Source organism: Ambystoma mexicanum, chromosome 7p, assembly GCF_040938575.1.
Source record: "Ambystoma mexicanum isolate Mex_15411 chromosome 7p, UKY_AmexF1_1, whole genome shotgun sequence".
NCBI lineage: Eukaryota > Metazoa > Chordata > Amphibia > Caudata > Ambystomatidae > Ambystoma > Ambystoma mexicanum.
The window spans coordinates 809039361-809055448 of NC_090939.1; the positions used below are offsets into that span (position 1 = coordinate 809039361).

General features: G+C 43.6%; 1 protein-coding gene across 6 annotated transcripts in view; it reads right to left on the reverse strand.

The window, feature by feature from the left end:
* Positions 1 to 870: 870 nt before the first annotated feature.
* Positions 871 to 16088, reverse strand: part of LOC138526332 (interleukin-1 receptor type 1-like) — a 309422-nt gene continuing 294204 nt past the window's right edge. For 5 of the 6 annotated variants that reach the window (XM_069636943.1, XM_069636944.1, XM_069636941.1 and 2 more), the window contains 2 exons: positions 7612 to 7779; positions 871 to 2113 (listed from right to left, as the gene is read on the reverse strand). In XM_069636943.1, coding sequence (XP_069493044.1) covers positions 1755 to 2113; positions 7612 to 7779 — 527 coding nt within the window. In that variant the 3' untranslated portion in view covers positions 871 to 1754. The remainder of the gene's footprint in view (positions 2114 to 7611; positions 7780 to 16088) is intronic. The other variant, XM_069636945.1, reaches the window with a different exon arrangement.

Genomic DNA, 16088 nt, shown 5'->3' on the forward strand with positions numbered 1-16088 from the left:
GGCCACCTTACCTACAGAAAGCTTCTTCTTATGCTCCCGCAAGGCCTTCGATGCAAGCGACTGGCAGTCTACACCGTAATCCGTGTCGTGGTCCATACCGAGGCACAAGAGGCAGGCGTTGTGCGAATCCATCAACGACATATTGGACCCGCAGTCCCGACACTTCTTAAAATCCGGCCGCGGGGTGGAAGACTAAGACATGAAAATCTTCACAACGAACAGGTTCGAAGAACCGAAAGAACAGAACTCAGAGGAACCGAGGCGCGCCGAGATCTCCAAAGCAAACACGTTTGCGTAAAAAACGGAACTGAGGCTACGGGCGTCGTGCGTCCTTATACGATCCGGTGACATTGGCTCGACGGAGGCCCTCGAGGACAGCGTATCTATGTCATCGACGCAGGACGCAGATGCCGAAAGATTTTCCAAAGCAGCAAAGCTGTGGCGATTACTGTCAGATTTGGAATACAGAGGACCCAATCCCCTCAAAATATCATACTCATCCAGTTGAAACATAAAATCCTCATTTGTAAATCTCAAAGAGCATGAGCACAGTTTGACACCATCCCTTCACCTCTTAGCAATACCAAACACCATCTTCTTTCGGCAACCTTTACAGAGCAGTGAAACTATCCAGTATTGGCAAGAAGGGTGCGATCAGGGTGATAAAGCTCGAGACATCCCTTAAAGGACTATGAAGGAAGAGAAGAAGAATTGTAAAACGGATGCATTTAGTATTCCTTCCAACTTAAAAAAACATTTTTATAAGTCCAATACATTTCAAAATATACAATTCCTTTTTAGTTTTCACAACTTCAAGAAATATTTCAAGTAACAAATTGCATGATGAATTGAAAATTAAAACTTCTGCCATGTGTTTGAAACTAGAAAATGTATTGCAACAACAATGACAAATCACAAATAGGTAACCGAAGTTGAATTTAAAATGCCATTTACAAAATATAAAAAAACAAGTTGGACGATATTTTACTAAATAAAACTTGATTGTACAAAAACATACATTCAGTATCTGTAGTGGACCCGTTTTAACATTTAAAACATGTTTTCATCTCTATTGCATGTGTATGTACACACAGACGCGCACACACCCCTCTAGGTGATAAAGCCAAGATCTATGGAACAGGCCATGAGGTTGGTAGTGTCACCAGGCTGGACTGTGGCGGTACCTAGTGTTGGTCCTCTTCCACCCACCAGAGGACCTGTTCTCAATGGAGGCAGGGAAGGGAAATAGCACTAGGTTTTGGTGGGAAGAGTCTGCCTTATAAAGTATCAAGCTTCCGGTTAGTGACCTATTTTTGCCCTGCTCATCAAGATCTCTAGGCTTCCTTATCCCTAGCCGACATCCATGACAAATCCTCGCTCCAGCATTCAGAGAAAAGGCATGGCTTGTATAGATGGCTTTCAATGGATTGGGTATCTAATCCAACATCTTCCTTTGACTTTAAGCATTTTCAAATCTGTAAAATGTGGAACTCAAAGCAAGTCTATTTGAACAGAAATATTGGGGCTTGAATCAAATGGATTACTTGACACGCGAGTTCATGAAAGGTGCATCAAACGTAGAAAGAATTTATCCAGGGCCCTCGCCCGGGGCTCACTTCCCCCAATTCAGTGATCTTTGACATAAAACACCTGTCAGCTTCAGAACAAAATCATGTGCATGGATTCACACACTCCTGAATATGTAGGCACAGTCTTTGACAGGAGTGCCTTAAAACCAATTGTTTTGTTGTTTTTTAGATGACTGGCAGAGAGATTGATTCTCCTGAAGGCTGCTCTTGTGCTGGTGGCATGCGGTATCTCACCCTTTTCCAAAACCGTGTGTTTGGTGAAAGTGCCTGCTCTGTGAAATCTCCTTTCCACCGGATTGTCCCCTGCTTGCGTTTGATGTATTTAACAGATTCTGGCACTTCTGTAAAGTCTATTTTCTCCAGTTCAATCAAGATAGTTTTAGTTTTGCTGTTGATCAGGGCGTCATGCAGAGTGATGTGCTGTTCAAACTCATCGTAAAAGCCTTTGCTCGATGGGTCTCCTGTTAAAATCATTATCAGCCTCCTGCTTTTCTTCACTGCTTCATCAATGAGAGTTGATACCGCTATACAAAATTAAGGAAAAAAATAGTGGTTTGAACAGAAGAAATAAGACTTCAAAAACACAAAATGTAAACAATAAGAAATAGTTTGCGTCTTTTTTACTTGTTAACCATTTGTGGTTTGAAAAGGTACTAAATTACATGAACATACAGAGCCAGAACAAATATATAAAATAACTTATAATTCTTCCTATACTGAGATTTCTGTAATCAGCCATCCACCATCTTTTCCATCCATTTTCATCACAAGCAGCAGTCAATATTTGACTAATGAATTAATCCAATTTGCATAATAAATTAGATTCTCCACTCAGGCACAATGTCAGTTATTTGCTCATCACGTGATATATTCCATACAAAATATTCATAAATGTCTGGCAGTATCCAAATATGTGCAGGAGACCAGCAAATATTTTACGTTTATTAAGTTCACGAGCACAAAGGAGATAATTACTGGTTCCTAAACATTAAGAAACCTAGAAAACAAGGTCTTTTAAGTGTACACATTGGATAAGGCATAGAAAGCAGCTTCTTTAGCTGGTTAGAGCAGATATTGTTTATGCTTGCCATATGCAGTCTGGCAAATCTGGAGATCAAGATTATATTAAAATGGCTCTGATCAATGGGCATTTTAAATCTGGGTAATCGTCAAAGGACAACAACATCTCGATTAACATTGAATTAAGGGGAAGATCACCATTACAGGCTAGTGATGGACAAACCCAGCAGGGCCCGATGTCGAATCCAACTCAGTAAACTCAATAGTTGGCTCCGTTTCTCTCAGAACACCCACTGGACACCTTTTTGCCCAACTTACCAGGTGGACCAGACCATGGTATTCACTTAGACCACATCATCTCAGAGATTAGTGAGATTAAGGTGGTGTGGGACTATCTAGACACATGGAAGACCCAGATTGGGTAAAAGGTATTAAACTTCGATATATGTTTCCAAGAAACATGGGCCACTAGTCAATATTCATTGGAGGGGTATTCCACTGTTATGAACCCAGCTGTCAGGTTCAGGGTTAGTGTGGGGTGTCCCAGCAGAGGGTTATGTGCATGGTTCAACACAGGCCTGAATGCTCGATTTAAAATTCTGGCTATAGATTGCCCTGAGTTGCAAGGACTCCTGATTGAAGTACAGTTGTAATCTATAATGTCTATCAAAGACTATGGTATTACAAGATATGGCTATCCTTAATAGGGTGGAGGGGTTAATTGAGGTTGGTGAACATGAGTGTAGTTCTAAACCCTTAGTGTTAAAACTGGAGATATCAACCTTCCTTTGAGCCAATGGATGCGCTGGCCAAAATTTATCGAAGAGGTTATCTGGAATATCCTACATTCGGGCGGGTTAATAAGTAAACCATCATAAATATTCCTTGCAGGCCGCAGAACTCTTTCAGATTGGGAATGAGGGTGTGTAAATGTTGCTTGAAACCATATGTCCCCTCTATTCCACCACCTCAACCTTTTTTAGTGGGGGTAGCCATAGTGACTATATTTTGGTGGATTTGGCTAATGGACTGTTAAAATCCGTTTACATTTTTGTCAGGGGGGAGCATGATCATAAAGTAATGTGTCAGACCATTGTGGCTGGAACCATGGTTAATGTAACCCTACTATTCTCACAGATACAGCATTCTAACAGGTGAAGATTAAAAGCAGAGGAGCAGGTTTTTAAAGAATGTACCACTGGCTTAAATATTGTCAATGCTTGAAGTAGTAATGACCTCTGATCAACTGAGTGATAGTGTTATGTTAACATTAGCCACATTAATCTCAACCAACCGTGCACTTTGCTTTTCGAAACCTTCAAACACAGACAGGTTTACAAACAATGAGAGCGCTGGTATGATCAGGAGTGTAGTCCAGGTAACACCAAGCTTGTCGGTGCTCTTAAAGATAGAGGTGCAGGAGGGAATGAGGTGATTAAAACACATAGAAAGGAATATAAATCGATTATAGCAAGGACGAAAAAAGCCAAATCTATGGAAATATGGGTCTCCTTCAATAAATCATTAAGCAAGAAAAACACGATTTCTGGAGGTTAGGGTCATCGAGAAGCGGCTAAAGTCAAAACCCTGGTCATCAGCCATCACGGAAGACATCTGGCTAGATCATTTTGCAAGCCTCTACCAAGAAACTAGATGCGATTTTCTACATATTGGGGGTGTGCTTAATAACCTATTGAGTAGTGGCCTTGACTTATCTCCCCTAGAAGTAACACAGGTAGGGGTTATTGAGGCAGTACATAATTGGGTCAAGGGTAAAGCCACAGGACCTGATTTCATGCCAGTGGACCTGTATATAACTTAACCTGTAATATGGGTACCATATCTCTGGAGGTTATTGAACATTATTCTAAAAACAGGTCAGAAACCCCCTTCTTTGCAAGTGGCAGAGATTGTTCCCATTTTTAATAAATGGCATGTGGTTGATCTGGGGGGGAACTACATGCCTATCTCCCTACTTGACGCTAGTAACAAGATTTTTGGGACAATTCTACAGACAAAACTGGAAAGTTGGATATTGGAACATGGGGCCTTATGTCACCTCCAGGCAGGTTTTTCTAAGTGGGCGAGTACGAAGGATTCAGCTCCTAAGATTTAACCGACGGGTCAACCAATGTGTGACCATTAAGAGGGCTAATTTACATCTTCTCTGTTGACCCCGAGAGCTGCATTTGATCATATACCCAGATTAACATTATGGCAAACTTAGTATGAAAAAGGGAGCGACTCCCCCCTGCTGAAAGCAAGTACAGACCTGTATGGAGGTTCATCAGCAAGAGTGAGATGGGGACTGGGTGGGGATAACACTACGAATTTTGCAGTTGAAAGGACAAAACAAGGATGCACACTTGCCCCCTTAATTTTTAATTGCTTTTTTGATGTTGGTTATTGAGTTTCCTATGGATGCATCTCATGATTCCTCGCCTGCGGGTGAAAAGATTGGATTTCTTTTTTGCGGATCACTGTTATTTACACAGTCAAGTCGGAGGAAGCGGATAACCCATTTCGTTAAAATATGTACGGTGAAAGGCTTGGTAGTGAATGTAAGGTATCGAGATGTGATAGGCAACTAGGGCGATGATCACATCTGGATATTAGCATACAAGGTGTACAAATGTACGAAGTGAGCCTTTTTGAGTACTTATGGGCCAGGGTTGCTGCAGATGGCTTATGGCAAGAGCATCTGAATAAAGGTAACCTGTCACTAGGATGCAATTGCATTTTAACCTCTGCAAATGGAGTTGTGAAAATTCTTGCTACTTCAGTGATTGAAATCTACAGATCGCAGGGATTAGCAGGGGCTCTGTATGGTGCAGAAATTTGGGGACAATTCAAGACTACAACCCTTCAGGTAATATTTTGGGGAAAGGCTGCTTTGCATCCCTAATATTACACCATAAATACCACTTCATGATGGAACAAGACCACACGTGTTTTACTGATCAAATAGCCTGAAACCAGTTTTATTCTGGGGGTGCATTTGGTCTACCGATGCTCTTTTGCAGTATAGGGAACCCCTGAAAGATGTGCTCACCTATTCAAGCGCTGGTCCATTAAGGTGGCTTGGACATATTAGGAGGGACCTTCACCTGATGAAATTGGATGATTTTTGTGATAGGCCAGAATCCATCAATGCTGGCAGTAGACAGATTGTGGTTGAAGATTCTACTGATTGGATCTGGGGAGGATATCTAACCAAGTGCTTGCATCTGTCAATGGGGTATGATTGTTTGCATTTCAAACACAGTTGTGCGCGCAAAACTTATTTGCATCATTGAACATCTAACCAGCGAGCTATGCTTATGAAGAGGGGAATCAGCAATCTACCGTTACCAGTGGTTAAAGCTCGGTGGGATGTTACAAACTCACGAATGTGCGTTTGCCAGTGTAAAAAGGAGTCATTTTGTGTGCACATTCTGCTCGGACATTGAAAAGCTGTATCCAGACGTTCACTTTAGTAGAAGATGTATGCAAAAGTGCAGGCACTGTGGATGTTACGTATGCAGTTTCATCTTGCTTAGCAAGTGCATGGAGAAGCAGAGGCATGTATTTAAGTACTGTATCCTAAGTGGAGAGTGTTCAGATAATATTGGATTTTGGCCACTGGATACAAGAGATAAATAGTGTTTAAGAATGGATTGTAGTTGCTTTGAGTAGGAGTCTGTTTTATCAAGTGTTTATACATATGTGCAAATGTTAAGTGATTGTACTTTGACATGTAAAATGATCTGTCCATAGTCTATGAAGTCCACTGTTGGCATTTGCAGTGCTATTTTTATGTAGCCTTTATGGCATTACATCAAAATATCGTGATGTTATTTGGCATTTATATAGCGCTCTATACATCTTTGGTTTGATCTCAAAGCGCTTATGGGTTGAACTCTCATGGGGACCATAGTCCAGGTCAGTCCAGGGAGTAGGGTAGCATAGGGTGTGTGGGTGCACTCCATATGTGAGCAGCTGAAGAGATTGCCTGATGGTAGCTGCATCCTAACATGCTACAGTGGTATTGAGAGATCAGTTGAATGTGTTCGGTCTGGTGGTTGGTCTCTGAGACTGCATTCTGGCAGCATTAGGCCTGTGTAGGAGGCATGTGTGCAGCTAGGCCAATTTTTTCGTGGGGAAATAGCTGTGTTCTACCAGGATTTTGGGGTGTTCTTGGCACCCTATTGTGTGTGGTGTAAAGTACAGTGAGCATAGTGATAGACGAGGTGAGGTCTGGAGTGGATGTTTTATTCTTACGAGCTCGCTGTTCCAGGATTACATGTTTCGTGATAGATGCACTCAGAGGTAGTTTCACAGCTAGGAGCCGAGTAAGATAGGTTTGCTCGGTCAGAGGGTCATTATTTTAAAGCTCAGCATTATGCATCTCAGGGGCCCAGCATCACTGGTTGTGGTTTATAGTGGGTTGGAGGCTAGGATTAAGCAGGATAATTGGTTATAGGGCAGTAGCTCTCTCGCATCAATGTAGTCACATCGAGCTTATTTTAAAGAGGAAGTGCCCCGGGAAACTAAACAGTTATGGTGATGAAATCACCTAGGAAGCAGTATTTTAGGGATGCCTCAGTATTAAGTGGACGATTATGTAGTGCACCCCTACTGAAATCAAGCAAAGAACTGCCTACACCGGCATTCTGCAGTGAGGAAATAATTAAATATTCAAAAACATTTGGAGTGGGCAAGCTTCAGTGCAATAAATCCCATGCAAGCATATCTGGCTGCCATCTATGTAGGAAGCCAAGCAACAATCAAAGTGAAAGTTATTCACTTTAAAAACGTTACCCATTCACGAAAGGGTTAAAACATGACGGGATTAGTCTAAACCGTCATAAAATCAAGAGCAACGTAACCACTGCCTGTAATTAATGTCATCGATGTAATTAATGCACCTCTGCCTGTAACCAACTAGTCTCCATGTAAATAGCGCCCAGATGCCCCCGGGTTCGGTGCGCTCTACACAGGTCAAAAATAAATAAACGTGTACCTTCACCAGGCAGGTCATCCCGTCCAAATATGAACAGCTTATATCCGCAGTGTCCCTCCAGAACCTCGGGTAGCACTTTCAGCACAAACAGGCTCATGGGGTAAATCTGTCTAGAGCCAGTGCCCCTGGGAAACAGAACATAGGCATCGTACAACTTCCCGTCCGACCCTGCAACGGAATCAACAAGGTCATTAAAAAACAGAGTTAAAATAAAAGATACCGGGACGGCTCCATGAATATTTCAGTCTCATACAATAGTGGTCAGAGTTCGCTTTTCCAACTTACAGAAGTTACTCTTGTTGGAGACGGACAGATTTGCAATAAAGAAATCATGAAATGATGACCCTCGCATTAAATACGGATTTTTGCAACAAAAAAAAAGGCACAATATATAGGTTGACTTTAACTTATCATGCATACAATTCTACTAATGTTAACACTTCATTTTTACTCGGCCTGCTTAAGAGTGTAAGTTCCAACCTGCAGCGTCTTACATTTGTTTAGATGTCTTTGCTCACGTGTTGGCTCTTGCTTGGCAAGTCCTCCCACAGTTCGCAAAGGATGGGAACTCTGGGGCTCTAGGTTCCAACGGCCTGGAGTTATACCATATATTCACCATCCCCCGTCCCCCCCACCTCTCCTCACCCTCCCCCCCGCCCCCAGGGTCAGTAACCTCATCTAGCTGGCTCTGAGATGCCCACCCTTGCTGGTGGCAGCAGTGGCATAAGCAGGAATGTTAATCAAGTGTGGCTTGAAGTTAATGTAGTTGGGCCACCGGGAGAGGAGCACACAGACGGAAGGGCGTTTGTTCTCCCCACTGACACCAAGCACACATTTTTACATTTTAACTGCACGTTCTTGTTTTAGCTAATAAAAGGAGTTAACTCTCTCTTCCTAAATATCGTCCTTCACGAGCCCTTCGCTCATCCGTCTCCAACTCCCTCATGGTCAGCCGCTTCTCTAAGCAACGAGCTGGGGGTAGATCTCTCTCCGCAGCAGGGGCCTCCCTCTGGAACAGCCTTCCTGAAACTTGAGGAGAACCATCTCCGGTTCCGGAAGCACCTCAAAACCTTCCTCTTCGCTTCTGCCTTCTCTCTCCCTCTCCCCTGCTAAACCTTCTTAACTCCCCACTGAATTCTGCACTAAACCTGCATCTGGGCCACTCTCAGCGACCTCGGTCCAGGGCCCAGCCACTCTCCACTTGCACTGCCTCCCTGGCTCCCCCTGCAATGTGGGACTGTCACTGTATCCCTACAGCCCCCTTCCCAGCACTTGCTCTGCACTTACCTCGCACTTGCCACCAGCTGGCCCTTTTTATTTATCATTTATTATTTATTTTTTATTACGCTACTTACCTTGTACTGCACTTTCCCCCCACCTCCTCCCCCTGCACTTTCTCCTTTTCCCCTTACCTCTGCACTTGCGCGATCAGAATGACACCTGGCCTAGTAGGATCGTTTGTCTGTCTTCCCCTTGTTTCCCTCCCTCCCTGCCTCGTCGCGCCTTGAAACACTTGTGTATAGGCGCGTTACAAATACCATAGCATATCAAATATTAAGCTAAATAACTCGTATTTCCATAAAACATCAAAATCATAGTTTAACACTGATTGAACAGGCTTGATAATTAGACACTTTGAAATAATACTGTGAATCTTTGCTTTTCAGAGTTAAATAACATGGAGCATAATTTCGCACTGTGGCAGCTGGGGATTTATTTTAATTGGAGGGGAGTAAACTTTTCCCATTATTATGTGGAGGGCAGTGTAATGAAGCCTGAGCCAATTTAGGTAAGTGGAAGGTATGGGAAGGGTGGGGGCGATAGGATTTGAATACTTGGCTGAAACTGCGCATTTTTACAGCACACTTTGTGAAACATTGGTAAAAGGCCACTCAGTTTACAATAATGAGTTTCTTTGTGTTTTGTAGAACAAGACCTAAAATAAATAATTTGCCAAAAGTGCACAGAAGCATTTTACAACACAATTTCACGATGCATTTGCCAAAAAAAACCAAAAAAATCGTGTTCATGTTGTGCCCATACATGTCCATGCTATGCCAAAATAGGCCAGTAGTCACACGTAAGAACACACATCAGCATTGCCCTTACTGGCAGTAATAAATGCCATGCCACAGTAAGAAAAACGACTAGGCTGCGTGCCCCAAGGTAGCACCCTCCCCAATGTACTAACACTAATAAAGTTGGCTTTGCCTAAAAACTGCAGTAACACATGCTCCCTGCACGGCTCCCAATACAACTTCTCAATTTTCACATGCACCCAGAACATTCACACTGCATTCTCATGCCCACCAAATATACACCATTCACACTGCACTCATTCTTACATAGACTATACAGATGCCCTAAGCATGCATGCATGCATGCATGCATACATACCCCCACGCCTCACTCCAGCTCCAGACCAGATGTGATGCTGCCTACTCAGCTGTTCTCCAGGCAGCCGGATCCTATGCGCCATGAAGACAGATTCGGGACGCAGAGAAACGTCCAGGCTCCTGACCTGCATGGTGAAGCCAAAGCACCCCATCTCGCCGACCAAGGAGATGTAAATGTGCTGGGATGCACCAAGTGCCTGGGGAAGAAAAACACCAGGGCCTTGCAAGGCCCATTGGGCATGCACGCTGGGGCTGCTTGAGTGGGTGGGCATTGATAGATTTTGGGTGGACTTTGTCCACTCAGGCCCTCCCCGGTTTTCATCCCCGAGTGGTAACTGCCATAATTTTTACAGAGAACAGCAGAGCTGAATCCCAAGGTGTGGGAGAATAGCGTAGTGGACGGGAAGCCCTGAAGCAAGTTTAACAGTGAGGTCCAACAGAACATTAATACTATGAACCAAATGTGTGTGATCCAGATGTGTCTAAATATCGTCCAAACCATGCATTGATGTTCAGAGGCAGGACAGGTCAACGACAGATCCTGTAAGCATGACTGGTTGCTCTACATCTGAGCAGATCCAATTCTTGCATGTTTGTCTAGAAGGAAACCTGCACATTTTATAATGTGCCAATTACTGATGGGCGGCTGCTAAAATGCCTGAATTGATACAACTCTGATTGGGGTCTGCAACATTGCAGCTGGTTGCTTAGGGAAGGGGTCACTCTCCCACCCACCACCATCCTCCAGAGACCCCTTGAGGAGTGTGCAGTAGTCCATGCACACAGGTAGGCAATCACTCAGTATGTGCTACTGGAAAAATGAAGAATGATTAAATGATAAATCCTGCCTTGAGCCCGTCCCAAGTGTGGTGCGGGCATGGCATGCAGGGGCGCATCCCATAGCATGCACGTTTTTCTTGTGATCTGCACAGAGCTTGGAAGGCACAGCAGATTCCATAAGCCAGCGCGAGTTTGAGAAAGCTACTGGTGGTGGGCCAGAGTATGGCCCAGCAGCAAGACATTTGCAAACAGCATCGTTTAATTGGAAACATTTTGACTGCATCAGTCACACAGACCTTGTTAAATTTTTTGGGCCGTTTCACGCCCAATATGTTAAGGTTGGGCAGGCTTGCTGCGAGTGGCTGGTTTGCAGTGGATGCGGACAGCAGCCTGCATGAGCCAGAGTGGGGTTGGGCAGTGCAGAATGAACAAACTGAGCATGGTGAGCAGGGAGTTCCACCCATGATGCGCGCCCACCAGCCTCCATGGAGGTAGGTTAATCCCCATGTCCCAGCCTCTCACTGTCTAGTTGTATCCCACCACGGCATGTGCCCACACTATCGCTTTTCACCTGCCAGCCCTCACTCACGTTGTGCAGTGTGCATGTCCCGCCCGAGCAACAGTCCATCCCTGTCCTCCTCTTGCTAGGACTCACTTTTCTCATCGTATGGTGCCAACCCCTCAGATGAGCGCAGGCCCTGTACGACAAGTGAGGCATGGCATTTTATTTGTAATAAAGTACAAAAGCTACTGTGCTATAGCCGGAATAATTGCCTGCAAAAAGGATCACAGTGTGAATGAATCACATCTTTGACCTAGGATTGAACATATTATTAGGACCCACTTGTATTGGTTTGTGTTGTGTTTTTTTTAAGTCTTTGTAAATGTTTTTATGTGATATGATCATTTTTATTAGTGTTTTAAAAGTGTTTCTTCTTTATGTGACTAATACAATTTGTATTTTGAAAAAAAGAAACGGTAGTATTAAACTATGAGATAGGATACCCCTTGTATATAGGCATGGTTGTTGCACGACTTCTTTTTGTAGAATAAGTACTTCATGTAGTAAGAAGTGTGTGAAACCCCCAATGTGGACATAGCCGTTTAGACACTAATGCTTTACACGTATCCAGGTTACAGCCAACATGAATGTTCTCACATGGTCACACTGGCCTACATTGGTGCAGTACGCATATATGTTTTATGGCATGATGCAGTATTTTTACGGGCAAAGCTACCAGGAGCATGTTTGAATACTGCATACATTAACAGAGCCAGCATGGACATGTTTTCTTGTATCATTACAGGTAGGATGGACAAAACAAGAATGAGAGTTTTTATATAGTAACATTGGCATATGTTGGTGCAGCCAACGAAGGTTTATATGCAAAACCAGCATAAAACCTTCATATATTGTGGTAAAAGGAAGGAAACTGCATTGGAAAATTCTTCATTGCACGGATGACTCATGTATTCCTGTACCAAAAAGATTACAAAAACTGGCTTTAGGGAATTTCACAGAAAGTGTGCTATAAAACACAAGTACACAAAAAAAGGCATTTGACCATGAAACAGTGAAACAGCATAACCAAACAGCATATCATTGACGTCCATCTTAAACTAGCTTAGAATAAGGACCATATCACTGTCAATGAGCAAGTGGTTGGCTTAAACACTCTGAAACTAACGGCAACCCTTTATCAAGTTGAGATAAGAACTAATGTAGTTTGCGGGACACACGGTTATCAGACATGGATATTGATGGGTCCTGGAGAACCACTAGAACAATGGTTTATTTCAATAGTGAGGCATTTTAATTTCTTAGTATATCACATGCCTCACTACTCCTAAAACCTTCACCTATATTGGTTGATCACATCAATTAATAGGGGGGCACTGCATACAAGTGCCTTGAAGAGGCCAACAGTCTCTATACTACAACATGGAGAACATTCCAGCCAGTAAGAGCAAGTTACATGAGCTGTACACAAGTGAAACCATAACCTATTGTATAGGTTATTGGGATTTGTACCATCACTGGCATTTTCATGGTATAAAAGCACTCGCATGGATCTGAAACAGAAAGGTAGGAGGGGTGGTGATCGGGAAAAGATGAGGCCTTGTGTTTATATGTTGCTGTGTGAACAACCAGGAGTAAATTGCATCTGTTGGGGGGGGGGTTGGGGTGGGGTGTTCTCTAGGAAGATAATCTGAGAAGTATGCTCTTCAAAAAGGAAGATCTGGGGGTTTTGGGAGGGTCTGCGTTTTGTCAGGTGGCTGGGTTTGGGAGCGGATTGAATATGTGTAGATCTGTAACCATCTTGTGTTCTGGGATTTTGCTTTAGCCGTTGTATCGGAGTTGGTGGATGTTTCAAGTGAGATGGGTAAAAATTTGTTGGATAGGGTTCTTTGCGTTGATCTATGGTGGGCCGTGTATTATATCGTACAGTCAGTTTCTTGCTGGACCCTTAGTGTGAATTTCCTGAATTTTCTTGCCCCGGTGTTATAAGCTCTTGCCGAGGTGCTAGTGTGCCATATTACCCCAGTCCTAGACAGTCGTCGTGATGGAAAGATTCTCCAGTTCCGTGATGGGCATTTAGTAAATTGTGCTCATAGTGACATCTCTTTAGTTTGTCATGCGATGTTGGGCGCTGTGATTAATCTGATGTCATTTAAGAAACCTGATCTGGGACCCTTCTTATATGGCCAGGGAAAGGCAGCTGCTTTCTGATCCTGACCCTGGGGGTGGTGTTCTGTGGGAGGATCACATGAGTGTTTAGAGGGGGGGGGGCAGGCCAGGAGGAATGGAAAACCCCTTGTATAGTACCCCCCCCCCAAAGAACCCAATCTTTTGATGGCATATTGCAGTAGAAACAGTAACCAAAACCAAATTTTACATTGGGGACTTCAAGTCCCATAACTCCCAGAGTACTGGAACGTGAAAGAGGACTGCAGAGGCACAAGACAGCATGTTGCTATCAATTAGGAGGAAGGACCCACACCTAAGGAGGACTGGGAGGCATAACAAGCCCCCTTGGGTGAGGCCATTCGAGAAGGAGAAGACAGCAGTAGCAGGTGGAGCAGTTTTGTATTCTCCAGGTGGCAGCAGAAGGCAGACGTGAGCAGAGACTCTGGGACCTGAGAGGTGCGGAACTCAGTTCCGGTCTAGAGCTGGTCTCGGGCTCCAGTTTGCAGTTGCAGAGGAAGGCGTACCATTTTGCAGCTTTTCTCACTGTCAGATGAGCACAGGAGCCCAAGGAGTTCCGCGTTGCTGTGGGAGCCCCAAGAGCTCGGAGACTGACTGACGCAAACTGCAGGAAGACATGCAGAGGAGATTGTCGGGCCACGCAGGGAAACCAAAGCAGAATATTGTGACTCCGGAGCACTCTAACTGCCCGCCTACCAAGTCCAGGCAACTGAATCTCACAATTGAGATTAATAAAGTATTGTGAATACCGAAGAAGTTAACCTTTTAATGTCGAATTAACATGAAGCAGATTAATACTTCTGATGAGAATCAAGCTGATTTAAAAAGGTGCAAAGGGGGCAGTAAGAACTGGAAAATCATACCAGAGAAGTGTGACATTGTGGGGCCAATTACCCTAGAGGGCAATACTTAAATGCCGAATCAGTGCCACTGTGAGGCCTAATGAGAGCCAACAACAAAGGAGGGCAATAAACCTAGATGAAAAGAGAAAACATTGCCAGAGCCAAAAGAGAAATAAACCTAGGCAATTACAAAAGAACCAGAATTGCCCAAGCCAAAAGAAGGTAGTTAGATCTTGAGCAATGATAAAGACTTTTGCACATAGAAAAGTGGTCTCAAAAGAGAATGGTTTAAGCCCACATTGCCAAAGAAGAACGTGGAGCAGAATTCATATCAGCAGCTGGTTGACAGGAAAGGGGAGAAACAAGAATGGCAGGCTAGCTGCCCTTCTGAAAGAAAATTCAGGAGGGAGAAGAGCATAACCTGCAGGGAGTGTTGCAGATACACAAGTGTAATCAACAGCACAAGTGTGGTTCTTGTTTCCCTTAAAGCATTTCATATACTTGAAATTGTGATGCACAAGACCTTACAAACCTGTTTAACCGTTACCACTGAAGTACCTACAAGCAGTAGTTTGTTCTGGCATGGCAGGAGAGTACACCAGTACAGAGAACCTAGTCGTGATAAGCCTGCCAGATGTGTGTACAGGGTTGAAGTCATTGAAGTAATGTGGTGTGGTTAACACTATTGAAGCAGTTGAAAAATCACCAAAGTGTTTTGGTGAATTCAAGCAGAGGCATCCGGACAAATTAACATTGAAACCAGAGTTGTGTGAACTGCTGCAGAAGCGTTTAACATTGTCAACATTTGGTTATTGTTAAACTGCCATAAATTACCTTGCTAAGTTGGTGTATGTTTAAGTGTGAGGGACAGAGTGTTTTCTTTAGTTTGAGGCAGGGAAATCGTCCCCCGGTGGGGATAGTGAGGCGTTTATCCAACCTTTTGAGTTAACAAATTGGCATCTTTTGAAAATCCTTCACAGCACATTGTGGTAGTCTGCTGTAGACAGTTTCCTTCTTTAGCTTCTCTGAAGATATCTTAATCTGGTGCAATGAAAAGTCGGGTATAACTGCTTTCTGCCAGTTAGATGGTCTTCAGTTTTTTGGATGTCTTTTTGGATGGATTTAGACACTTGATATGAGGAAGGAGAAAACGGTACCTCTATTAGTATAATTTTTTTATTGTGCCTGCGTTAAATAAGAAAGTCACTGCTAAATCTAAATTCTTCGTGGTTGGTAGAGTGTGATTTCTTAAGGAATTGCACTCACTGGCAATGCAGTGCTCTATGAGCGATGCAGAGTGTTTTGAAGTGGATAATTTTTTTCCAGTAGGAGGCTTTTACGGCCAGGATGGTGTGCTCGCTCCCGTTTATTCTTGGTAGAATTCTTGCTGCAGTGTTCTGGATGTCTTGTAATTTCTTGGCCAGGTGGTCTGGCTTTGTGTAGGGTGCCAGTGTAGTCTATTTACCATATCACAGAAACTGTGGCAAAGGACCTGTGTGGGGAAAGTGAGGTATGGCGGATGCATCCGAGCGTAGGTGTTAGTAGCTTTTATATACTAGTGCGTTGACTTGTGCAAGTCCATTGTCCATGAGAATTACAAGTTATTTGTAATCACTGCTGAGGTTTCCAGTCTTATTCTAATTCCATCAGCCAGGGAAGAGGTGTCTGCGGTTCCTTGTTGATGCGAGGGTTGACCAGGATTTCCATTTTGTTTGGATTGAAATTTAGGTTTATGTTAGTCATCCAGGTTAT